The 25297-nt window shown below is 41.0% G+C and overlaps 2 protein-coding genes across 2 annotated transcripts; both read left to right on the forward strand.

The window, feature by feature from the left end:
* The first annotated feature begins 2738 nt into the window (after positions 1-2738).
* rfng (RFNG O-fucosylpeptide 3-beta-N-acetylglucosaminyltransferase) lies at positions 2739-13786 on the forward strand. The gene is made up of 9 exons (XM_061094565.1): positions 2739-2969; positions 4497-5064; positions 8372-8420; positions 8949-9051; positions 9685-9838; positions 9967-10052; positions 10496-10661; positions 10884-10969; positions 11328-13786. The coding sequence occupies exons 2-9, from the start codon at positions 4555-4557 to the stop codon at positions 11401-11403; spliced, it is 1230 nt and encodes a 409-aa protein (XP_060950548.1). The 5' UTR covers positions 2739-2969; positions 4497-4554; the 3' UTR covers positions 11404-13786.
* Positions 13787-14677: 891 nt separating this feature from the next.
* Positions 14678-24023, forward strand: dcxr (dicarbonyl/L-xylulose reductase). Its single transcript, XM_061094916.1, has 9 exons — positions 14678-14766; positions 14941-15028; positions 19230-19327; positions 19997-20151; positions 20271-20313; positions 21189-21288; positions 21404-21468; positions 22876-22993; positions 23828-24023. Exons 2-9 carry the CDS (start codon positions 14977-14979, stop codon positions 23929-23931), a joined length of 735 nt encoding a protein of 244 aa, XP_060950899.1. The 5' UTR covers positions 14678-14766; positions 14941-14976; the 3' UTR covers positions 23932-24023.
* The last annotated feature ends 1274 nt before the right edge of the window (positions 24024-25297 follow it).

The following is a 25297-nucleotide window of genomic DNA, read 5'->3' on the forward strand; positions in this document are numbered from 1 at the left end:
TGAAATACAGAGACAAAGTAAAAAAATATAACGTAAACCCCCACCAATTTGCACATACAAAACAACATACATAAAACACACATATATATATATATATATATTTCCATTTCATTATACTTTTTAACTTGTCCTGCAGCTGAGCCAATAGCTAATAATTCACATTGACAGGTGGTGATCCTGTATCTCCTGTAGGCTACCTCTCAATGGGCCAAACAAAGTAGGAAGTGCATCATTCCTCAGGACCAGTCGCTTTGCAAAGAGTTCCTGGGTGAAGTGACGTGAACACAGGGCTGGATATAGACCGTACTGTAGAGGAGGAGCGTCAAAGGTCACTCTTAACCAGCGAGTCTTCATCTCCTCGTCCTTAGGAGAGAAAACAGAGAGGACTTCCCCTCGCAGCTGAGAGAGCAGCGTCTCATCCATGGTCTCATCGACATGGACATGGATGTAAACAAACAACCTTCTTCTGCTGCTGCTTCTCCTGCTTCGTCTTTTATTGGAGGTTTACAAACCAGCTTAAAGGCGCATTACCGCCACCTATCGGACTTGGTATGGAGATTTAGGAACAAAATTATATGCGTCCAGATCGGACTACTTACTTGAAAAGTAAGAAGTCCGAACTGGACAAACTAAACACCTTTGAGTTTTGATGACACCTGAAGGGTACCACAGGTTCTCTTTCATCTTTGGAAGCGGAGGGTGAGGTGAGGGGTATCACTAGGATTTATTATATTCAATTTCTGCCAATAGATTACTTTCACCTAAATCTTACACACTGACCTGTATCCCTAAATTGTGAATTTGTAGACCCCTTTTCGAGAGTAAATGTATTGACATTAGTTGCACCAGTGCAGTGCATAGTTTTGGCAGCAGGACGATGTTTTTGGGATTGAGTCTAAATAAATTACAATGTATTCTCTGTAATAAAGGTGCTGTACACAGTACAATGGTGTTTCTCACCGTAATATTTCTTTAACAGCAATGAAGCTCTATTACACAGAGGAAAAATATTCATCAGGGTTTTGGAGCATGCTCAATTTTGATAGGAGAGACTGTCCCTGGACTCTGTAATAAGAAAAATATACAACTTTTCCAGCATATTACAAATTACAAATAAGTTAAATTAACAGTTGACGTTTTCGATTCTGCAGATTATGATGGTTAATTTGCCTTTATTGGCGATTAACACAGTGGGATTAACACAGATAATATGAGTATTGGCAATGTAATTATTACGGATTCGTGCTTTTATGAGTGAAGCTAGTGTGTAGTCAGCATCATGACCAACAGAGGACGCTGTGCTTCAGCTGGTAAAAAACAATAATCACAGCACAGAGCGGCGACTGAGAGCTGTGTCAAGCTCACGAGTGTAGCCAGAAACATACCACTGCACTTTTTGACAAACTAAAAGCATTGCATTTTGCATGCCATCATCAACCATGGTCATTAGTCAGACAGTTTTCTTCTTTCTTGACAAATTTGTGAATGATTGTATACTCTTACCAGTTGTTCATAGGCATACCGGTTTTCACATGGCTGGGACTAGCTTATGAACATAAACAGCCCTAAGGTTAAATAAGTGTAATATGACGAATGGATCAGGTTAAATATCTTTGATATGTTCTAACAATTTTCAACAAAAAATAGAAGGATATACAAGATGATAGCGGGTACAATGTGAATTTGCAGCAGAAATTATATGTTCTTACTTATATTAGCACATAACAATTACAAAAGCAGAGTTTGTATCTCTCCTTTCTGATAGCAGTCTCCCTTCTGACCATCTTCAGCTACTGTACGTTTACCCAGTGTCAATTCTAGTGGGTATTGGGGTCCCAAGCAAAAATTCCCAGGGGGCCCCTCAAACTCTGTTCATCAACATCATGTTATAATAATCTTACACTAAAGGGGAGGAAGAGTAACCATTTTTTTTTTTAAATTTTTCTAAAAACCAAAAACATTAACATTAAAAAAATTCAATACATAAAAAACACCAATAACAAATGAAAAAGACCCACATATATTTAAAAGTTGGCACAATATAAATGTATAAAACATCATAAACAACTTGAATAAAAACAATATAAATATAGTACAAAATATAAATATATACACATTATAACGCCAGTGCTTTAGGTATTGGTGTCCCATATGAAAAGGCTATTCTAGGAATGTCAGTGAAAATATTAATACAAACAGTGTCAACACTCTGTTCAACTAGGCTTGTTGTTTTTCGTCATCATCTCGTTTTTCTTTTGACTCTTTCTTTCTTTTCCTTACCTTTTTTTTCCATATAGAGATATATATACAGTGATTGTTCACCCAAAAAGAGGTATTTAACCTGAAACATTTGAATGGAAAAAGCATTAGTTACACCAGGTTTTTAGCCTTAATGTCCCCTGTGATCCATACGTGAACACAGCTCCAGAAGAGGATGTCAGATGACACTTGATCACCAGTTAGTTCAATCGTATTGGATTTTACTGCAACACTGTTTATCACTTCACCCACCATCCAACGGCATAGTGGTGAGTAGATAATGAGTGAATTCAAACTATCCCTTTAAGAAAGAGGTGGTTTAAGTAAGTGGCCACATTATGAGACACAGCTGTAGAGTAAAGTTTGTCAGCCCTCAGGGGCCCCTTCATGGCCAGTGGCCCCTAGTAGTAGCTTTATTTTACTAAGGAAGCTTTTATTTTGAAGGACCGGACCGGAACATGGCTGCGGTTACTCAGGCCAACTCGAGGCGGCTGAGTGTTTGGATCTGTAGTTGAGAAGAAAGCTGCAGTGTAAGAAACCCCGAGTGTCGACACGACTTGCGAATAAGTTGTTAAACGCAGAATGAAGAAGAGGAGCTAACAACGCTGCTGGGAAGTTCAAGTCACGTCGGGAAGAAAAGCAACACAGCGTGTCGAGCAGTGGATCCGGTGGCATTCATCGTTTCCCTCCGTACACACAGAGGTGTTCAAGTAAGCGTTGTTTTAATTCACAGGTCTTTTTTTTTGCTTCCTTCTAACCTCCCGACTCGTTTAACGGTGTTGTGCCACTTCACGTGTCCCCCGGGGCTCGGTGCTCCAAGCGCCGCAGAGGAGCCTGGATGTTGTTCTTCCTGAAGCTGCCTCCGCACAAAGTCCACTCGGGAATCGTCTCCATTTACTTTGCCTTGCGTTGTGGATCCTGGAAGTGAATCTTAAGAGAAACTGATAGAAGCTTTTCAAATCGTTCTGTGTGTGCACATTTAAACCAGTATGACTTATGATAAAATACCACTTGTAGAACTGCTTTTCGTGGACACATTCATTTAAAATAAAGTTAGTGTTTTAATCTCAGCTGTAAATGAATGTTATGTTACGCGAGTGCACTTTAGTTAAAGTATGTGTGTGGAGGTTTTCTTACCTATGGTTGTATCAGGCAACGAACATGTTAACTGCACTTATCTGACGTTTTCTCTTTTCATTGGATGATATTAACACTGACCAAAAGTAAGCATCTCATTTGTTTGCTGCTAAATGAGACGCGATAAAGCTTAAATGTGAGAGCATGACATGTGATGTGTTGTTCATAATTAGTTGGAAACACTTTTCATTATTTTACATGAAAAGCATGTCCAACTAACTCTTGTCATTTAGCAACAGGCAGGCACAAACAGTGCACCACTGACAAGCTCCACCGTGCAGAGGCTGCATATGAAGGCCAATTGCAACTACGTACTACGTAGCATGTCCAATTTGAAGTCTCCTTCAAACTGGGCCTAGAAATGCGTCCTTCTTTACCCAAGCAACACTGCATCCACTGGGTGGATTGTTCTCCAGTCAACATATCCCAGGATTGGAGATGTAGCCTACGAGCTAGCTTGCTAGCTTTACAAGTGGCAAAGCTGCACAAGGTGTTGCAGATTAAAGTAGTTTATTATGCAATGCTAACTGTGGGACAAGCTGGTGACACCAATGCCTAGTACGCAAACACACAACTTTCAAGGTCATCGGATCACTGCACAGTTTGCTCTACACGACCTGGTGTCTTGAATTGGGACTGAATGGTGACACAGGGTCACACTCTACACAATGCTTCACCAGGAGAAATCCCTCACTGATCCTCAAATCAATCAATCAATCAATCAAATTTTATTTGTATAGCCCATATTCACAAATCACAATTCGTCTCATAGGGCTTTGACATGGTGTGACATCCTCTGTCCTTAACCCTCAGCAAGAGTAAGGATAAACTACTATATGTTGTATAGTAGTATGTTTAATCACAAAAACACTTTCAAGAAATCTTTTAAAAACTTGTTGAATCAAGATGAGATTGTCCAAGACAAGCCAAAGACTTATGAGTATTTCTAGTTGATTACCATTTGATTTAAACTATTGTCGTCTTTCTCTGTGGGCACTTTCAAAAACGACCTGCTGACAGAGCTCTTCCCACTACACAAGGAGAACATTATTTACTCTTGCACAAGTATATGCTGCTGAATCTTCTCCTCTTCTGTGCAGGACTCCGTGTGAGGATGGGACAAGGTGGTGTTGGGTGTGACCGCAGCCCTGGAGGCTGATGAACCTGCTCCATTGGCCAGTCAGGATGCACATAGCTTCAGTGGGTGTCAGCAAGTTCTGCTTCCTGTTCTCTCTTGCATTCTGTGGCCTCTTGCTTCTGTTAATCCCGGCCTTCCAGCCCCCAGCTCGCCAGGTGGACCTGCCTCAGCCCCGACCTCAAATCAGACCCACACATGCACACTTATCACTTCATACCAGGGTACCAGCAGTGTCTGTCCCTGCTGGGGGAACTGACACAGCTACAGGGCTAAATGAAAACTCATTGGGCCAAGGGGAAACCATTGAGATGGAAGTTACCGGGGGTGATAATTATAGACGGGTGGAGTCCCCAAAAAGCCTTGAAAGAGGGGCTTTTCCTGCACGAAAAGCTGGTGGACCTTTAGGAGCTACATCCCATGACCCATTAGAGTTGAAGGACATTTTTATTGCTGTGAAGACTACCAAGAAGTACCACAAGTCCCGACTGGAGCTGCTAATTCGCACCTGGGTTTCCCAAGCTAAAGAACATGTGAGTAGAGCTGCTGTCTTTTTTACTTGTAGATGTGGCTTTAACAGCACTCTGCTCTTTATGAGGCTGGACTACCGCATAGGCTCTATCCCTTTAAACATTTAACAGTTACACACACTGATTCAATTACTGGTGTGCACAATGTATCTATTAGTGAATTAAGTAATTTATCAAACAATATTTTATGCTCCAGCTTCTGTTTGCAATCATTGTGGTAGTTACCTTTCATGTTTTACTTCAGTCTCTTCCCACTCAATGCTGACACGATGATTCAGCGTTGCTTGAACAGAGATGGAATTTGTGGTTGAGATGCCAAAGAGTCACAGACAGTACAGATGGAGACGTCTCTCAGATTTTTCAAATTTTAAATCAAGGCCAGCAATGATTCAGAACTTCTCCTTATTAGGAGCTTTAAAACTCTGGATTAGTGTAGATGACAGGGTTAAACCTAGAAGTGATGTGTTTTAAAACTAAGATGTTGTAATATGGATGTAGTCTCACTGACAAAAGCCAGCTGTTGTGAGTGTTTGTGTAGCTTTTCAGCTCAACATGTGGAGTAATGATTTATGTAAGGCTTTAGTTGTGTCCAAAGAAAATGGGTTTCGATTGAAATGCTGCCAGCTGAGGGTTTACCTCTGTTCCAGGGTCAGAGTCGTTCACCAAAGTTTTTACCAAATCTGCCTTGGTATGTCCTCACAGCTTCAGTATATGTATTACATAACATTAATTTAGTGTTAAGTGTAATGTAATGTAAAGTGACTTGCTTACAGACGTAGGAGCATGCGTGCACGCGCGTTTGATGTGAGTATATTATTCTAACAATAACCCATCAAAATGTATTACTTGTTATTGAATCCCCACAATCTGTTCAATGATCAGATGTCAGAACTGTGCCTGATTTGTTGTATTGAGCAACTGCAAACCATCATCAGTAAAAGTCCTGGTAATGATGTGTAGCACCATCACCAGTACCTTACAGAAGGCTGCTCCACAAACAAGATGGTGCACGGTCTTCAGTCAGTCATGTCACACAAGTGCATTCTGCAAATGTACTATGTTCCCTTGAAATATCTGTGTTCGCCTACTATTGACTTAACAACACAGCACAAGCAGTCACTACGCCACCAAGCTTCCCAGCACCACGGTTCACAGGGAGACTTGAATGAACCTAGCACACACATTGTGATCTGTCACTCAAACGCAGCAGCATGAGCATAGTCAGGCATTTTATCAAAATTATTGTGTGCGTACAAGTTTTACATAAATTAACCAAAACATTTACTTTAATATTCAGGCAGACTCATATAGCCTGTTTCCATGCCTGAGGGATTCCCTGTTCAGTTTGTCTACCCAGTATCAACAGTTTATCTCGTACTGTCTCAGATTCCAGGTCTGTTGCGAAATGGCTACACAGTGAGTCAGTCGTCTGTATTAGCTGTCAGCTTTAACCAACCATTCTCTCTCACATACTGTGACTGCCTTATTTTACTGCTCTCAGGTCAGTAAAGTCTCCCCCCTGTGTTAACAACTCGCAGTAAAATTAAAACCTGCTCATAGTAATTTGTGTTGAAGGTGTCGGTGAAGCTCTTCCACAGCAGTAGTTCATCTGGTGTATGGAGAAGGTATCTTCACATAAACAGGGCTCCAGAGTGTGACTCACCTAACACTTTACCAATAAAGTTAAAAAAAAATAAGCGCATCAGTGCAACCAATGTAAAAAGTTATTCTGGATCCCCGATAATGGTTATTTATGAGAAGGCCAAGGTAAACTCAATTGACCCTTTGACCGAGTGGCTCATTTTATGGTGGGGGCCGCAGGGCTTTGAGAAAGTAGAGCCTGTCTGTCTCCCTCTTCTCTGCACTGTACATCACTAGCTGTCTCTGCAGCGGTCTGTGGGGAATGGCTTCACTGTCAGAGGCTCTGACACCAACTCTCATCTTGGAATAATCTGTTGTACTTTTTATAGAAGTAGATAATTGTACCTATCACATGTGATGACTTCACATTATGTTACAAACTGTTTCTTCTAGTCAATGTTGTAAATACTGTTATTTTGCCGATGGTCTCAGTTACACGAGGCAGGGATTCCTCACATGTGGCTCTCTGAGGTTTCTATGATTTTTACCCTGTTAAAGTTTCTTTGGGGTAGTTTTTCCTCACTCTTGTTAAGTCCTGTGAGACAAATTGGGATTTGTAAATATGGGCTATACAAATGAAATTTGATTGATAAATTGGCATGGTATACGTCTTGTCAAATTAGAGCTTGCAGGACGGATCATTTTGAGTCATTTGTAAATTTGTGTTTCTTAGTTGGTACTGAGATCAAAAACATCTCTGTGTCAAGACGATGCAGGGGCCTGCATTGGTAGAGGTGTGTTGTTTATTTAGCTCCTCATTTATGACCTACACTGTATTTTTTGTAAATTTTTTGTTCATTTTAGGAGAACATTTCTTATGTAGTATTTTAGACTGCTTCATTGTAGATCTGCAATGATTCTCTCTCTCTCCCCCCCCTCACCCTCTGCATTGTGTGTGTCATTGTGTGCGTGCATGAAAGCGTGCTTGTGCCAGTATTGTGATGAATTCTGTTTCCCTCGTCGAGATGAGTTGTCCCTCATTGTGTTTGCACCCCTTGGTAGTTAGGACAAAGTCTGGTTTGGTAAACACTGTTCAGGTTTAGGCATGAAACACGACCCAGAATGTCCAGTTTTAGTAATATGTTTTATCAAGCCCTAAAGGCCTAGTGAGTCGTGAGTGAATTTTTCATCTCTAAAAAAATGTATTATAATAATTCTACCTTTCCTTTTGATTCTCGTTAGATGAATAGTAAAAATATTGATTCTATGAAATGTGTGAATTTGACTTGTCCTGTTGGATGGTGTTGTGCCTGGCCATTTCACACAGAACTAGGGGGTCCTTGTGTCTCAGCAGACATCTTGATATTTTAAAAGTTTTTTCTTTTTGGCTCTAAAAACATTGACACATTTAACCTAAAGCGAATTGAGAAGGAAAGAGGAATAGAAGCGTACAGATCATAGTCTTGTATGTTATTGTTTATGTCACTTTCTAATAGCATCACTGATTAATTCTGAAATTGTGGTGACATTCAAAATTAGATGTTGTGTGAAATGTCCTCTACATGTCTTTTATTTTAAATCTACCTGACTCTGTTGTGTGTGTGTCCTTTGAATCTCTAACATTGCACAAATACCCATGGTCAAGAGAAAATGATGGAGCACTTGATTGTGCCCTTAAAGGAGAGTGTTTATATGTGTACTTTTAACACTGTGTCTATGTCTGTTTCAGACCTTCATGTTCACTGATGGTGAGGACAACGAGCTACGGATGAGAACAGGTAAGATGCCAACAGTTGTCATGGGTCAAAGAAATTTACAATATGTCCTCATGCCTTTTGTTTGGCCATATCATGTGGTTACAAAGTCAAATCACAACAAACATGTAAGACCATTTGTTGCAACTGTGAAGAATGGTATTCTGATTGGTCATTTAGGTGTTAATAAAAATAATCTTAATTTTTTTTAACACTTGGTTTAACATTTTGCCAAATGGGCTATTTAGATTAGAGTAATTGTGCATGTTGTGTGTATCTACAAAAAAAAGACATGCAATTAGATTGACCAATTATGACTCTGGTTTAGAATGCCTATATAGTCCATAGCCAATTGGCTGACAGGGAGCCGCTCTCAATCTCTGCTCATTGGTCACCAGCATAGAAAAACTAAGAGGAAGTTTGTCACAGCAGTATGAACAAATCAATGATAATTATATGAATGATCAGCAACCAGCATAAACACTTCACAGTAATATCCTATACACAGCAGCCTGCAGCTGAACTGTTTGTCCTCTGCCGTGTCTTTCACAGGAGCCAACATCATCAACACAAACTGCTCAGCAGCTCACACCCGCCAGGCTTTGTGCTGCAAGATGTCTGTGGAGTACGACAAATTCATTGAGTCTCAGAAAAAGTGAGTGAATCGTGGTCTGTCCCTGATCCCAATAAACAGCAGGGACACAATGAACAGTTACAGTTGTGTAGTGATATTCTTGGAGCTGATTATAATACCACTAACACAATGAACAGCTGCATGCTTTTAAAGGGTCAAAAGATTTAGAACAGCGCCAGTTTCACAGATTTTGGATTACATTAAATGTTACAAAGGTCTGCAGTAAACTGCCTTGAGTCGAGAGAAGTGCAGCAGAATACCGACGGATTGGTCAGAGCTTCATCCTGCAGCCACATAATAAACCACAACAATAGAGGAAGAGACCAGCAGATGGAGGCTTTGCATGATGAAGAGCAGCACAGACTCTAGACTGTAGCCTCATGGTGCTTTAATGGGAACTGGACACAGGGTGAAAGTACAACAACCTAACATTGCCACACATTTGTGTGAACTTCTGAACAATGTTTGTGTTATAACAGAAGTATCTGAAATGAGACACACGGATACAGGCATGAGGCAGTAATTCTAGTTTTTTTTAAAAAAATCTTTGTTTTGTTTGCTCTTTGCTCCCAAACTAAAAACTTGTTACTATGTAGGGCACAAACTAATGTATGCTGTCGTGTGTTTGTACGCACGCGTTTTGTTTTTTTGTAGGTGGTTCTGCCATGTGGATGATGATAACTATATGATTCTGCCCAGCTTGTTGCGGATGCTCTCCTCCTACCACCACAGCCAGGATGTCTACCTGGGCCGGCCTAGTCTGGATCACCCTATTGAAGCTTCAGAGAGAGTCAAGAGTGATGGATCAGTCAGTCAACTTACAACCTATTAGGAGTGTCTGACTCCACTATCTTTTTAGACTGATAATGTTATCTTTCTAAATCTTCAGAGTGCTCCTGCAGTAACGTGCATCTGACTGTTTCTATCTCATTTCAGGTGTCGGTTAAGTTCTGGTTTGCCACGGGTGGAGCAGGTTTCTGTATCAGCAGAGGTCTGGCACTGAAAATGAGCCCATGGGCCAGGTAGGTCGTGGATTCTGCTTTTTTGACTTATTCAAGTTATTGAACCTTTCAAAGCTGAGGTACTCACTTAGCTGCATTTTGTAAATTTCTTATGAAAAGTAAGAACAACACAAACTTGAGCAGCCAAATGAGAAAATTTTTTCTAACAGAATGTTTTTCGATAACCCTCGTAGGAAGTTTGATCCCTGCTGCTTTTAAAATGTACACAAACCGTGGATTTTAGGCAAACCCACCACTACCTTTGACATCTCTGATAGATTTCTATTCCCCTGAAATATAATCCAGGGGGCGTTGTAGCGATCATTCTGTTTGTCATTTCATGTTCTTATGCGGTTGGACAACACATTGTAAATTTATTTTATCAAACATAACTCTACCCATAGGAAGACATTGACTTTGCTCTGTTGTTTAGGCTTGTTGGCAAAAATGTTTTGTGCTTTCAGTTTAGGGAATTTCATCAGCACAGCAGAGAAGATCCGTCTCCCAGACGACTGCACCATCGGCTACATCATTGAGGCGCTGTTGGAGGTCTCCCTCACACACACACACCTCTTCCATTCTCACCTGGAGAACTTGCAGAAGCTGCCCACTGACTCTGTCCTGGAGCAGGTGAGTGGTATGCGTGCGTGTATGGCTGTTGTTTGGTTGTTTATAAATTCATGTTCATTACAACTTGAGACTAAAAAAACCTTTTCCATTTAAGAACCATATATCCTAAAAGGTACCCATTGAGATACAGAATATCTGCAATGTGCTAGGGCTGGGCGATATGAATTCAAATCAACATTGAGATTATTTCAAATAACAATATAATTTTGCTTCTTGCTCCAGGTGACTCTCAGCTACGGAGGTTTTGAGAACAGAAGAAATGTGGTCAGTATTGTTGGAGGACTTTCACTGGCTGAAGATCCCACAAGGTAAACAAATGCAGGTGGCCAACCTCTGAAGCTGTCTTCTTAATACCATATGTCACCAAAGCTTTTTTGAATGGTGGTATTCAATGTAAGTAAAACTCTTACTTTGGTCTTAAACCCCAGCATTTTGCTGTGAGCCTTTTCTGTTTCACATCAATAACATAATTACACTGACACAGGTAAGGATCCACCATTTTTATACAGTTAAAGTAAAACAAAAGATCTCTACCTAGTGTTGGTGCTTGATTGTAGAACAGTGCATTGCTCTATATGCCTGATTTTACCAAAGTGTCTACTGTGGGAAACCCTGAACACTTGAAATGTGTTCCTTTCCCTGACTCTGGTCTCTTTAATCCTGCAGGTTTAAGACAGTCCACTGCCATCTGTACCCATTTACTGACTGGTGTCCAAAGATCAAACCTCGCCACAAAAACTGAATGCCACAGTGTTTTAATTGTGCAGCACTGACACTTGCTGGAGCTTTGCCTCACTCTGCCATGTTTGGGTGAAGCCACGTGTAGCTGGGAATACCTCACGTGTCATGAAGTGGATGCCTTCACCCAAAGCAGCCTCACCTCATGCTTCATGAAAACCCAGTGCTATTGTGAGAAGCTTTTAAATCGGCAGAGCTGAATCTAACAGGTGGAACCAAAGAAGGACCTTTTCTGGCTAGTAGAGCATGAGAGTGGATGAAGCCATTAGTGTCTTGAGCTACATTTGTAAATGAGCTTTTGAAAGTTGACTATTAACGTAACTGTGCCCTTGTTAATTAAGACAATTTATAGGTTCATGCCACTGTGTAGAACTTTTTTTCATTTGATACGTGTTGTTAAATTACTTCATTTTATTTACTAAGTGTTTCCTCCAAGTCATGTGATGTGTGTTTTAATAATGGTAAATTTTCCCATTCCTGTTGACAAGGTATCAATGAAGCATAAGACAATGTTCACTTTGCCATTGCAGTCAGAAACCAACTTTGCAACATGGTTTCTAAATTGACCCAAAATAGAAGAGGAAATTAAAGCATTTAATTTAATCCAAGTTTTATAAAGCTCAACCTCTGAACTTCTCTTCTGTGGCTTGGATGTTGGAATTATGTTCAATGTAGCAGGTTTTTTGTACTAATAGATTTTCATGCCCATCCAAGTGCAAGCTTTCAGTTGGCCAGTCATCTTATGTAGCTAACCCTAACCCTGGAGATTCCTGTAAACCTAGCCTGTCCCAGTAAATTCTGCTATTTGACAGGTTAAGTGAAACCACAGTGGAAGGATCCAAGTGATTTTTTGTGGCTCAGTGACAAAGACATTGATTGGAAAAGACTAAACCTTTCTCTCTTCCTAACCCTAGCAGTCTCGGTTAGCTACAGCAGCAATTTAGTTACGGGTCACTGTGATGCAATACTTTCATAGAGCAAGTTAATACCAGGACTCTGCGGGCCAGCTTCAACAAATCAAGTGGGAGTTTTTGTTCTGGCAGTTGTTCAGGATGTGTTGCATGACAGCAACCATACATGGGACAACCCTAAGGAGCGCCTCTACCACAGCTCAGTCCAAATTACACTGTGTACACACACAGATGGAATTTCATACCACAAAGTTTTGACTGCATTCAGTTTTTTGGGCTCATAGTCATGTGAGAGTTGTACACTGCATGATTTCCAGCTTGTCTGCTCTGAAGTGTGATGGCTCTGAGGTTGTAAATATCTATGATACAATCAGGTAGAAGCCCTTGTATGTGAAGGAGGCTACAGTGTTATTATGACATACTCAGCAACAAATCAGTTTGTGTTTTCAGGTTCATTTCATCTCCTTGTTCTGTTTCTGCTGATGTGACGTGACCGCCCAAAGTCAACATAGCATCACTATGGTTTCCTGTAGTGAAAAATGATTGAGGTACTTTAAATGGGCCTGAGCGTGTATTTAAGTTTTTATTTCTCTTTCTTTCAAATATGAACTGCAGTTTAATATGATCAGAAATGAGACTGTGCTGTTTGGGCTGCTGTGTGTGCACATTATATTCAGTCTGTTACTGTCCTGTCCCTCATGTTCTCAGCCTAACACCTTCTCCCTGTTTCAGCCTATTTCCTACTGGTCCCTATCTATGGTTTTGCACTACTTTGACTGTATCGCTTCCTATAAGTTACTGACTGTAGCTAAATGTCTAAATTAGTTAATGTTTTTGTTGGGTCTTGTATATTCGTGTTGGGTCTTGTAAATTCTTTTATTTTTTCGTAGGTTGTAATTGTAGCTCTGTGGTCACCTCTTTGAGAAATGGTCAAGAGCAGGAAAGGATAGAAACTGAACCGTGTGACTTAAATGGGTGGAGCCAAAGAACATCTCAACGTTTGCTATGAAGGGTCCTCCGAGGATGGTTGCTAATAATTGACTGTTTAGTCCTAACATGAAGTTTCCTGGTTGATGATTAGGTATCTGATTAGCTAATGCTAAATTGAAACCCTGCTGTTGACCTACCACTGCCACAGCGATGCTTAAGTTTTATAAATGGGAAAATGAAAATCTCTGGGGCCATTATATCAGAGCTAGACCTTCTTTGGCATACAGGTTTGTGGCCTTGACTTAATAAACTGGTTCATTTGGCAGCACCCACACATGTTACACAATCCAGCCGCAGTATTTGTGCCTGTAAAGCGTGTCTGTTTTAAACAGGTGTCCTCCTTTTTGCACACAAGACAAAAATCCAAAATGCAGAGCTTGTGTGTCACTGCAGGTCAGTGAGTGAGCCTGAAGGACAGTGATGGTTGAACTGTTTACCGCTGATGTATTATTTTGTTTTAAGAATAAAATCTTTCTACATTCTCAAGTGTTTGACTGGTCGCTTGAAGAACTGCCGTAATGTCTTTGTTTATTGGGTCAGAGCGGGAAGACTGTGCTTTGGCAGTAATGTGGTCATTGCAAACTTGTACAATTTGAATGAAATGGCCCCAAAATCTGATTTATAGGAGACCTCTCATTGGGAAGTGTCAACAATGGATGATGAGCTCACTGGGATGTGTGTGTGTGATGATTAAAGCTGGTGGAGGTTAAACATGATTTACTGCTGTGGGACTTTCCACTACTATGTAACAGTGGGTGTGAGTACATTCATATATATATGTGTGTAAAGGGAATGCATTATGTCAATGGGTATCATCCTGAAAGTAGAAAGTGTGAGTGCGCTCAGTAATATAACTAAATTATTAATGATATTCACTTATCACAGCAGCTGATTACAGATGTGAATAAAAGATCATTTTTATGGAAACCACTCAATGTGTAGATTTGAATGAGCATAATATAATTAGTCAAAATCCACCAAATCTCAAGTTTATTTGTACATTCATTTCAAATATAGTATTTTTAGTTGAGCTTTTACAGTGATGACATTGTATCAATGATTGTGATCCCCATTGTATCCACTATCCACATTATATGATGATTGATTATTATATTAATGTTCAAACACCATAATGATGAAAAAGTGTGAATCATGATCGTAAAAACATTATGTACTTAAAGAGTAAAGTGAAATTTGATGAGGTTAGTGGATTGACCAGAACACACAGGATTTACTGATATATTTATTTCGTTGATTTTATTTCATTAACGGATTTAAACCCATATACAGTGTATGGAGATATCACAATATGCTTAGTTGTTATTTGGATATGCTCAACAGGGTGTTCACAGTGACTGTGCAGATCTGACCTGGAAGCCAAACATTAACAGTGTGGCGGTTTGTTGTTGAGCTTCCTGCAGCCCGGAGCTGAGACACGTCTACTGCTGCTGCTGCTGCTGCTACCTGTGAGTCTCTCACTACCTCTAACAGACCATAGGAAACTGCTTTCGGATGCAGGCTCATGCTTTTTAGGATTTAGGAGAGATCAGCTAAGTTTAGCTCAATCAACGCTGAAGTCAGACTTGCAGGAGTCACATGACTGCTCGCGTCTGTTCAGCCTTTAACTGTGTCTGTTCCAGGTCCGTCTGCCTCGGATCTCTGCGCACAAAACGACCATGGAGATTGGTTTTGCGGGTAAACGAGCTCTGGTCACCGGAGCTGGAAAAGGTAAAATACTTAAAACAAAAATTCACACAAACACCCATGCACAGTGTTGCCAACTCCTCAGCAAGGAAAGTAGCTATTGGCTGTCCTAAATATCGCTAGAAGTCGCTAAATGACCTCATCGCATAATTTGCATAATTGTAATGGTCGCTGTAGGACGTACAAAAAGTGAGAAAAAATCACCTTTAATATGTTCAGAACTACAAATGAGCTTTCTTCTACAGAAGCGTATTACATTCACTTGAAAAACAAGTTCTCAATAAAATAAAAAACAGAACTTTTTTTTTCTCAAGTGAATGCAATACGCTTCTGTATTTTTCTGTTGATTCTTTTTTTTTATTTATCTTGCCATTGATTGATTGATTCTTAGATGCATCCCGATGTGGACTCTGCATCGATGAGACTGAACTCAATGACTCATGTTTTCCTGTGACAGTGAAGATACATTGACAGGCCGGCGCATGCTTCTGCGTCGTCAGGGGCCCGCAGGCACGCAGCTGTAACGCAGGACTCGTTGTCATTCATGGTTCTCCAACCGTTGCGCGTGTTGCCATGCAATTCCCCGCCAGAACACTAGGCGCAGTAATGTTTTTTGTCGAAGTCGGCTCTTCTTCACGAAGAAGAGCGATTTATTTACATCGCCACGGCGGCTCCGCAGAGCCTTTTTCTGGCGGAAAAATCCGCCGGTTAGTTACGGGTTATACTTGTGGTCATAGTTTCGGATCTCGTCTGCCAAGTGCTCTTCTATCTGGTCCATATTCGTTCTTCTAAATCTTCCGTGGTTTCCGGGCATGAACCGGAAATGCGACTCCGCAAATGATGTAGTCAGCAGACCAATCACAGCCCTCGCGGCCGGGTGACGCTTGCGGAGCTTTGCCGTCTAGTTAGAAAAATTGGCCGACGCACGTAAGGACGTAGGAAGGGCCGTGAGGGGTCTTGCGTAAAGGCCGGCGCCTACATCTCGCTCTGTAAACCAGGGCAGGATCAGCGGCGGCTTTGCGCATGCGCAATTCATTTGCAGTCTGCTCTCCTCTCTGCTGTGACTGCAGCTACTGGGAGACTGACCGCTTGTGAGTGCTCTGGGACGGCGGAGGGGATTACGGCAGCACCCGCTGCTCGTTGAGGACAGAAACTGCAGAACGATACGTGCTTTCACGTCAGTCTCCAAAACACCAGAAAGTCTCCAACAACACCAGAAAAAGTCGCTAGATTTGTCGCTAGTAGCTTTTGACAAAAAAAGTCGCCATGAGGGTTTGGAAAGTCGCCAGATATAGCGACAAAGTCGCCAAGTTGGCAACACTGCCCATGCAAGATGTTTTCAGAGTGCACTGACACCTGCAGGCTGCTGGGAGAACTACAGCATAGCTGTGGCTGGTCCACACACCCCTCACAAAATGCCATGAATGTTCTGATCAGTGTTCATTCATGAAACTCTTCTATTTAATTATCTTCATTTTCCTATGCAATAGTATCAGACTGCAACAATGGTTGATGTTAGAGTCTGAGACTTAATTGGGAGTAGATTCTGGAGAACCTGACCGTACTCATGAAACATTGATGGAAAAAGGCCAAACCTGAGGGTCATTGATGGAAACATGTAGCTAAAGTGGATGCTTTTAAGTTAAAATGTTCTTGGGGTAAAGTTAACTCTCTTCAGGCAAGTATATATCATGATTAATAAAACAAGTTTAAATTCTAAAAAAGGCATACAAATTAAAAAACACTACATGATGCCAGGCTAAAAAAAATTGTTTTTTATACATATGTTTAAAAAGCATCACCAAATGTTTTTGTTCTGCTTTGCTTAACAACTAAAAGAGAAGCACCAGAGGACCTGAGGGGCCGCCCTGGTTCATAAACCAAAAGCGACAGGTGCAAGGCCATGTAGTACTTTATAAACTAATATGCAAAATCAAAACGATGATGAACAGGCAGCCAGTGTATAGGGATTTTAATATAGGTGTAATGTGTGCTCTCTTTTTGGTCTTAGTTAGCATTCGTGCAGTAGAATTTTGAATTAACTGTAGCTGATTTGTAAGCGTGGATAAAGGCCGGCGCATGCTTCTGCGTCGTCAGGGGCCCGCAGGCACGCAGCTGTAACGCAGGACTCGTTGTCATTCATGGTTCTCCAACCGTTGCGCGTGTTGCCATGCAATTCCCCGCCAGAACACTAGGCGCAGTAATGTTTTTTGTCGAAGTCGGCTCTTCTTCGTGTGTTGCACGAAGAAGAGCGATTTATTTACATCGCCACGGCGGCTCCGCAGAGCCTTTTTCTGGCGGAAAAATCCGCCGGTTAGTGACGGGTTATACTAGTGGACATAGTGTCGGATCTCTTCTGCCAAGTGCTCTTCTATCTGGTCCATATTCGTTCTTCTAAATCCTCCGTGGTTTCCGGGCATGAACCGGAAATGCGACTCCGGAAATGATGTAGTCAGAAGACCAATCACAGCCCTCGCGGCCGGGTGACGCTTGCGGGGCTTTGCCGTCTAGTTAGAAAAATTGGCCGACGCACGTAAGGACGTAGGAAGGGCCGTGAGGGGCCCGGAAGGGCTCTTGCGTCTCCGTTCCCGTGAAAACGCAGAAGCATGCGCCGGCCTTTAGTCTCTCTGTGTTGCTCAGAGAGAGAAATGGCCTCACTTTGGAAATGTTCTTCAAATCATAAAATGCTGTTTGCACATGAGCCTCGAAATTAAAAGCAGAGTCAAAAATCACCCCTAGAATTCTTGCCTCTTGGCTTGGGCTGGGTTCTAATGTTTTTAGTTTGGAGGCCAGTTTCTCTCTCTGTGCCTTTGAACCAATGACCAGTACTTCAGTTCTGATCCCTCTCTACCACAGAGCATGTCGTCCGAAAAAGCCATATTACCCCTGAAGTAGCCACATCTGTCATGTCACAAATTACAACCTACAAAAATACTGTCATCCTGAGAAGAAAGTTAGTAGTTTCAACCAGAAAATGAAAACAGAGCTTGATGCAGTTGCTCCTATCAGAGCCAGCAAAATAACTTCAAAAAAGTTCATCCCTTGGGAAAAAAAACCTACCATGGAATAAAAAAAAGAGGAATTCCAACATCACAGCAACAATACTTCTCAAACCTAATAATACTAATATTAACAATCCCAGACCCAGACTCCTTTTTAGTACAATAGATTCTCTGGTAAACCCCCAAACCAAAAATTTTAAGAATTTGCTGTCTATTTCTGGGATAAAATAATCAATATTTGAACTGGTATCTGCCAACAGAATGAGCACACTGCACCTTTATCCATACCCTGTTTCAACAATGATGTCAGGTTGGAACGTTTTAGCCTGGTTAATGCTGAAACTCTCAGGAAAGTGATATCAGAACTGAAGCCCTCCTCGTATTACCTTTACACAATTCCAACCTCCCTTTATAAAACAGTTTTTAATAGAAGGCATCCTAGAACTAGCAAATCACTCCCTACAACTTGATGTACTTCCCCACTGATTTTAAAACTGCTTTGGTAAAACCTCTTTTAAAGAAAGAGAATATTGACGCCTAGCAATTTTAGACAGATTTCAAATCTCTCATTTTTAAGAAAAATTCACAGAAACTAGTTTTTAATTAACTGAGTACCCTTTTAAACAGTAAATTAGAAATGTTTCAAACAGGTTTTAGGACAAGTCACAGCTAAGAGACAGTCCTGCTAAAAGTAGTCAACGATAATAGAACAAATCTGGATAGAAACAAGCCTTCAGTGCTAGTGCTACTTGAGTGCTGCTGACACTGCGGACCACCAGATTATTTTCCATAGACTGAGTGCCAAGCTGTCTGTCATTGTTTTTTTAACTGGTTCACCTCGTACTTTTACAATAGAAGTTTTTTTTATGCTCCTCCAAACACTATGAGGTAATCTGCAGAGTACCAGAAGGATCAACTTTAAACACGACGTATTTATTAAATATCTGATTAGGAATTATTGTTATGATTATTATGATTATTGTAAATGTGTCAACAAACATTAAGTAATGAAGCTGAAGTAATGATGATGAATGTAAATTCCAATGTGCTCTGAGAGAGTCTCGCCAGTTCAGACTGTGAGAAAATGGAATAAAAAAAATGCTTTGTTCACAGTTTGGCATAGTCTGAGACATGTGTGGAATGTGTGTGTGTCAGGTCTGGTGTCACAGCCACAGATCCACTCAGTAATAAGTCTTTGTGTTTATGGATGTTTTGTGTCTCAGGGATTGGCAGGGCCACGGCTCTGGCTCTGGCACACTGCGGAGCGGAGGTCACGGCGGTGACGCGCACACAAGCTGACCTGGACACGCTAATGCAGGAGGTGCAAACCCAAACACACACACACACACAAATACCCTGTCAACCAACGGAGGGGCTCAGTCCCCCACCTCTGACCTCTCATTCCCCACCTTTCTCTGATCCATCCCACCCACTGCGCCCCTACTTCATCTCTCCACTCATTATCATCTAAGCTGTTGACTTTCCTCTCCAACACACACAGCTCTGCTTATCTTATTTAATTATGATTTATTTTTCACGTAAGACCTGGTATTTAAAGGAAGTGACATTGTGCAGTTCTTGCTTGTAAAAACCAAGTTAATCTAAAAATATACCAAAATATTATTATATTCTTTAAGTAATTTCAAACGTTAAAAAAAAGTTCCAGTTTGAAAGATAAATCTTGTGAGATGAAACCTTTGGTAAAGCTTGATATGAGAAGCACGAGAGTCAACTGAGAAAGCAAAAGACATTTTAGCCTCTTTTCTGGATACAACACTAACTGATCAATATTTTGTGAGGATACTGGAGCCGATCACTAAATTCTAAATACTGCGATGTGCTTTATTCTTATTTCCACAGTATGTTACAGTACTGTACTGTTTTAGTAAGTCAGTCAACACCTAATCAAGAAAACAATCTGATGTTGTTGCCCACCAAAACCCGATTTATAAAATGAATCCCATTTAGACATGCGTTCTTTCCTTCGCAGTGTGCGTCCATCACTCCAGTGTGCTTGGACCTGGCAGACTGGGGGGCCACGGAGGCAGCCCTGCAGGACATCGGCCCCATCGATCTGCTGGTGAATAACGCCGCCTTTGCCAGTCTGCAGCCATTTCTGGAGGTCACACCCGATCAGTTTGACCAGTAAGATACTTCTATTTTCCCCCAAATACGAGGCTACACTAGCAAATAGTCACAGTGCAATGTATAATGATGTCATGTGGCATGTGTTTGCTGTGTTCTAAGGTGTCTTTTATTTCCAGGTCATTCAATGTGAATGTGAAAGCAGTGCTGCACGTGTCACAGGTAAAACCGTGGATATCACAAAAGAAACCCAGATCACTGCACTGCATTTGCATCCTCACCTCCATTTTGTAGATTGGTCCTTCTGTAGATGAAGGGACATGATATCTCAGAAGCTGCAGTGACAACAATTTAAACTATTGTTCATCTGTCAGACTTTATTGGCTTTAACTCTGTATTTGAAAAATCCATCCATGGTAAATTTATATATTATATTATATATTTATATTGTGCTTTTCTAGTCTTGATGACCACTCAAAGCTGCCATTTACCCACACATTCATACAGTGCATCTAAGTGCAGCACTTTCTCTGTCGTTCATCCCTCACACACGGTCAAAGGCAATTTTTACATCCATACATCTACATTTCTTTGCACCCTCACAAATCCATAGTAAATCATTGAGTGTCACCAAGCTTCTGATATTAAAGACGTTCTAGTTTTTACTTACCAAATAAGTGAGGAGTTTCCCTTAAGAGAAAGTTAATACTGTATTTCTAGAGCTGTGGCCCAAAGTCTTTGGGCCATTTTGACATAATATTCTTTATTTGCAAATATGGAAACTGTGTCCACTCCTGTGAGATGACACACAGCCTCATATATCCACATTAACTCAGGGTCTGATCCCTGTTGCACATCTTAAAAATAACATTTCAGAAATCTGTGATTGGATGGCCCTTCATTTCATGTTTCTTTCAGAAAAAGTACAGTAAACTCTGGTTTGGTGTCAGGGCAAGCACAGCAAAGGTTCATCTGTCTCTCCTGTAATGCCTGAACATGTCAAATAAAAAAGATCTGACAGGATTAAACCATTAGTTTAAATTCAAATGTCTGAATGATTGTGCTTAATAAAACACAGCCTCTGTCTCTGTGGGTAGATAGTGGCTCGTGGCATGAAGGCCAGAGGATCTGGAGGCTCCATTGTCAACGTGTCCAGCCAGGCCTCACAGTGTGCCCTCAGAGACCATGCTGTGTACTGTGAGTAAGAGAGGAGCAGCCATGTGACCACACTCACCTCAAGTACACTTCAGGGAAAGAAGACTATTTCTGTTTTTGAACAGCCGGCTCTGATCTTTGTATCTCTGTGTCCCAGGTGCCACCAAGGGAGCCCTGGACATGCTGACTAAAGTGATGGCTCTAGAGCTCGGACCTCACCAGGTACCATCACTCTTAAGCCCATTTTGGACCTACAAACTGAAATCCATCTTAAAGCAGCACATTGTGGGTTTTGTTACATTAAGTTTATGACTTTAAAATAATTTTGATGGTACAAAAACTTAAAATAGGGAGATTGTCAACATACTTTATGGTAAACCTGAAGCCTGGCCCCATAGTATAAGTCCTGAGGAGCTGATGTGAGAACACAGAGATCATCTGCAGGATTCACCGTAAGAGAGTGTGGGGGGGGGTGGGGGTTGATGATGACAGATGCAAAAATGAAAAATAATAAAAGCAAACAAATATCTCAGGCCATACACATAGAAGTCACCAACAAAGATTTCAAGAGAGCTTTTGGTGATGAGGGCCGATGCCAGTGTTGATGTACTGTGAACAAAAACATGCGATCTCTGCAGTGGAATAATACCTTACATCCTGCCTCTGCCTGCTGCATCACCCCACACCTGAATACTCTGGAGCAGGGGTCTTCAACGTTTTTCAGGCCAAGGACCCCCAAACTGATGGAGAGATGGAGCAGGGACCCCCTACTATATATATATTGTATAAAATGGTGTTTTATATTAAACTGGGCATAGTGCCATGTATAAACATAGCTACCCGGTTATTGTGCATTCAATACTTGGCTATTCATATATTACACGGGTTCATATATTCATGTTTTTAATTTAAACAAGTGCAAGGTACAGGGTGGCCATGCCACTGCCATTCATAAAATCTTGCATACAACACTGAGCTATTAAAGTAATTCACAGATTCATGTTTATATTTTAAACATGCATGTAGAAGAGACTGTGAATCCTCAAGCCATCTGTGGATGGCACACACACTCCCACATTAGTGAGATGTTGGACCCTGATGGGTAGAACACAATTTATCTAATCTTGGACGGATGGAGGTTGTTTCTGACAGAGATACAGAGGTCTAGTTTCTGATTGTCTGTAAAGTAAACCATCCTCAGAAGGAAGAGGCAAGAACCAGGGCCCCTGAACGAAATTGAGACCTAAATGTTCCTTTGACCGTATATTATGTCTATAGAGTTTATATTAATTTACTGTCTAGAGAACTAGATGCTCAGGTATATTATAATGCAATTCAACACATATTGATACAACTTTTATTACAATTATTACATTTACATTGTATTGTTGTTATTGTCACATTATACTACTGTACATTATACACATAGTATTGCATCATTAAATAATGACAATTATTTAGTTTGATTGAATAGAGAACAATAGAGCAGAGTTGAATTTACTTAATTTGTAACCATTTAATACCTTTAAACTGAAGACATGCTAGATCTCAATGAATGGATCTCCATGGAGCTTTCACTCAGTGAATGGAGGAGTTTTAACTAAAGTGCCAGTTTTTTGTTGTGATCAGATCCGTGTGAACAGCGTGAACCCCACAGTGGTGATGACTGAGATGGGTCGTCTGGGCTGGAGTCAGCCCGAAAAAGCCAAGACGATGATGGTGCGGATCCCCCTGGGCCGCTTTGCAGGTAAGACCCAGCAGACTGAAACGCATACTGTTGACTTCAGTACAGCAGGGTGCGGCAGATGACTGCTGTTATCTCAGCCACATGGACACATACCTATTCGATTGTTCTGTTCTGAGGTACAGGGACATGGCAACTGAGACTATCCTAGCACACGTTGGATGGACACTAGTCTGTCTTGATATCTGCACACCTTTATGGCGTAGATCATCTTTTTTGGAAAATAAACTGACGTTTCAAAGTAAAATCTGAGATAAAATCAAATGCAGATTTAATACACAGGTGTGACACTAGTTAATATAAAGTCAAATTAAATCAAGCAAGTGTTTCTCCTAAAGTTGAACTTGACGTTTAGGTGGCCCCCCCTAGAGAAGGGACCTGGAGGGTGTGTGTTCATACCAGGGCGCTGAAAAGAAGCATGAAGGTTGATTCAGATTCAGGAATGTGGATTCCATCCTGGATATGGAACAATGGAGCAGCTGTTCACCCTTGCCTGCTTATAGTCTCCTCTTATAAGAGTTGGGTGTGAGTGTAGAAAGTTCTTGGTTTGTGTTGTTCTCTACCAAGACTCTGCTGACTCTTTAATTCTGTTGGTCGTTTTTCACAGTGAGGGCGTTCAGGTGCAATCAAAGAATAATCAAACATAGAACTAATCTTTTTGTCCGTGTGTCTATAAACTAAATGTAAGTTTTAGTCAGTGCGCTATCACGATCAACAAATGGAAGGTTGCACTCTTTCCTTCCCAGTGCTACAATCATGAAGTGTACACACGCACTTTATAAATATGTTATCCAATGTGTAAACCTGCTGCCTGTGTGTTTGTGTGTTTGTGTGCAGAGGTGGAGGACGTAGTGAACAGTATTTTATTCCTGCTCAGTGATAAGAGCAACATGACTAATGGTGTCACTCTGCCGGTGGACGGAGGCTTTCTGGCATGCTGACCAGCATGAGGACACTCCAACAGTTTAAGAGGAAAAACTACTTGTCTCGTTTGTATTATTTACTAAATAAAATGAATCCGCGGCACAACCAACAGATTTCTTGTGTTAATTACACTTATGTAAGAGCATCAGGTTAAAATGCATCTCCAACTTGGCATCACCACACACCACCTACTGCTTGGAGGAGTATTACGTAATTCAAACCCCAAATAAAACATGGGTCATACGAATGAGTTAAGACACAACCTGAGTAATGATGCAGACATTTATTTTTGATGATATCCATCTACCTTCCACAAACATCTGTCTGTATGTGGAAAAAATATCCCTCAAACTGTTCTTATGGCCTTTACAGTTATCATGTTTATTGCAAATTTCCCTCAGAAAGTGCAGGACCAAGTTTGGTGCGAATGCACAAGTGATTCATTCTTTATTAATATAAATAAATTAAACAGGTGACCAGCACTCCACAGCAGTCAGCGGGGGTGGGACACAGTCAGCAGACCCATTTGGACATGTCATCTTCTAGGTCATTGGATAAGCTACAGCACTGGGTAAAAATGTTACCAAGGATTTTGATAATTGTATTATTTTCATTTAGCTATATCCGGCTGACATAGACAGTGACGGGTGTACTGGGTGCTGATCGCCGAAAGCACAACGTTCCTTTTGTTGTCTTTTAGGAGGAGTAATTCTGAAGTAGCTCCAGAATATTAACACAGGACAGGACCCATTCCAAACATGCATGTTTACAACACACTACTGCACTAGTTTTTTTACATGGATGATACAAATATAATGGATACAAGCAGAATTAGCAGCCTGATCCCCCACAAGCAATCTAAACCTCTTGCCGAAACCACAGCCCACACAAATTTGCCACACAGGTTTGGAATAAGTCAGATTCATGCATGATGTAACCTCAGTGCTGTCATCTTGCCCCGGGGCCTCCGGTTGTTTGGTGCTGAGCTAGTGAAAGCCAGTAACACCAGCCGGGTGTGGTAGTCCTGATGCAAGTGTTTTAGAATCAGATCATGCTGTTGCAGACTGTAACAAAACACGTCAATGTCAAACGGATAGATCCTTCCATATATCTGCAGAGGACATGTAGCCTTCACATATCATATGAAAAAAATATAAAGTTGCTTTGAAGTAGACATAGTCAACATTATTATATAATCCACATCTTTTGATGCTACAGATTATGGTTTCAATGATTCAGTTCACAGTTTGTCTGATTCTCACTTTACTCATCAGCTTCCCTCAACTGTTGTAAGCAAAATTGCTTCACTCCAACCGTTCTTGTGAATGGCAGACTAACAAACATGAAGCATTTAGCTAAACAGCCAGGTATTTTTCTCAAGAG

The sequence above is a fragment of the Limanda limanda genome, chromosome 21 (assembly GCF_963576545.1).
Source record: "Limanda limanda chromosome 21, fLimLim1.1, whole genome shotgun sequence".
NCBI lineage: Eukaryota > Metazoa > Chordata > Actinopteri > Pleuronectiformes > Pleuronectidae > Limanda > Limanda limanda.

What these genes read in the sequence shown, in the direction of transcription:
- dcxr (XM_061094916.1), top strand. Translation starts at nt 14,977, where the DNA reads ATGGAGATTGGTTTTGCGGGTAAACGAGCTCTGGTCACCGGAGCTGGA. An exon ending in ACACCCGATCAGTTTGACCA is followed by an intron (nt 20,152 to 20,270) that starts GTAAGATACTTC and finishes TTTTATTTCCAG; the next exon opens with GTCATTCAATGTGAATGTGA. An exon ending in TAGAGCTCGGACCTCACCAG is followed by an intron (nt 21,469 to 22,875) that starts GTACCATCACTC and finishes TGTTGTGATCAG; the next exon opens with ATCCGTGTGAACAGCGTGAA.
- rfng (XM_061094565.1), top strand. Translation starts at nt 4,555, where the DNA reads ATGAACCTGCTCCATTGGCCAGTCAGGATGCACATAGCTTCAGTGGGT. An exon ending in CGAGCTACGGATGAGAACAG is followed by an intron (nt 8,421 to 8,948) that starts GTAAGATGCCAA and finishes TGTCTTTCACAG; the next exon opens with GAGCCAACATCATCAACACA. An exon ending in AAAATGAGCCCATGGGCCAG is followed by an intron (nt 10,053 to 10,495) that starts GTAGGTCGTGGA and finishes TTGTGCTTTCAG; the next exon opens with TTTAGGGAATTTCATCAGCA.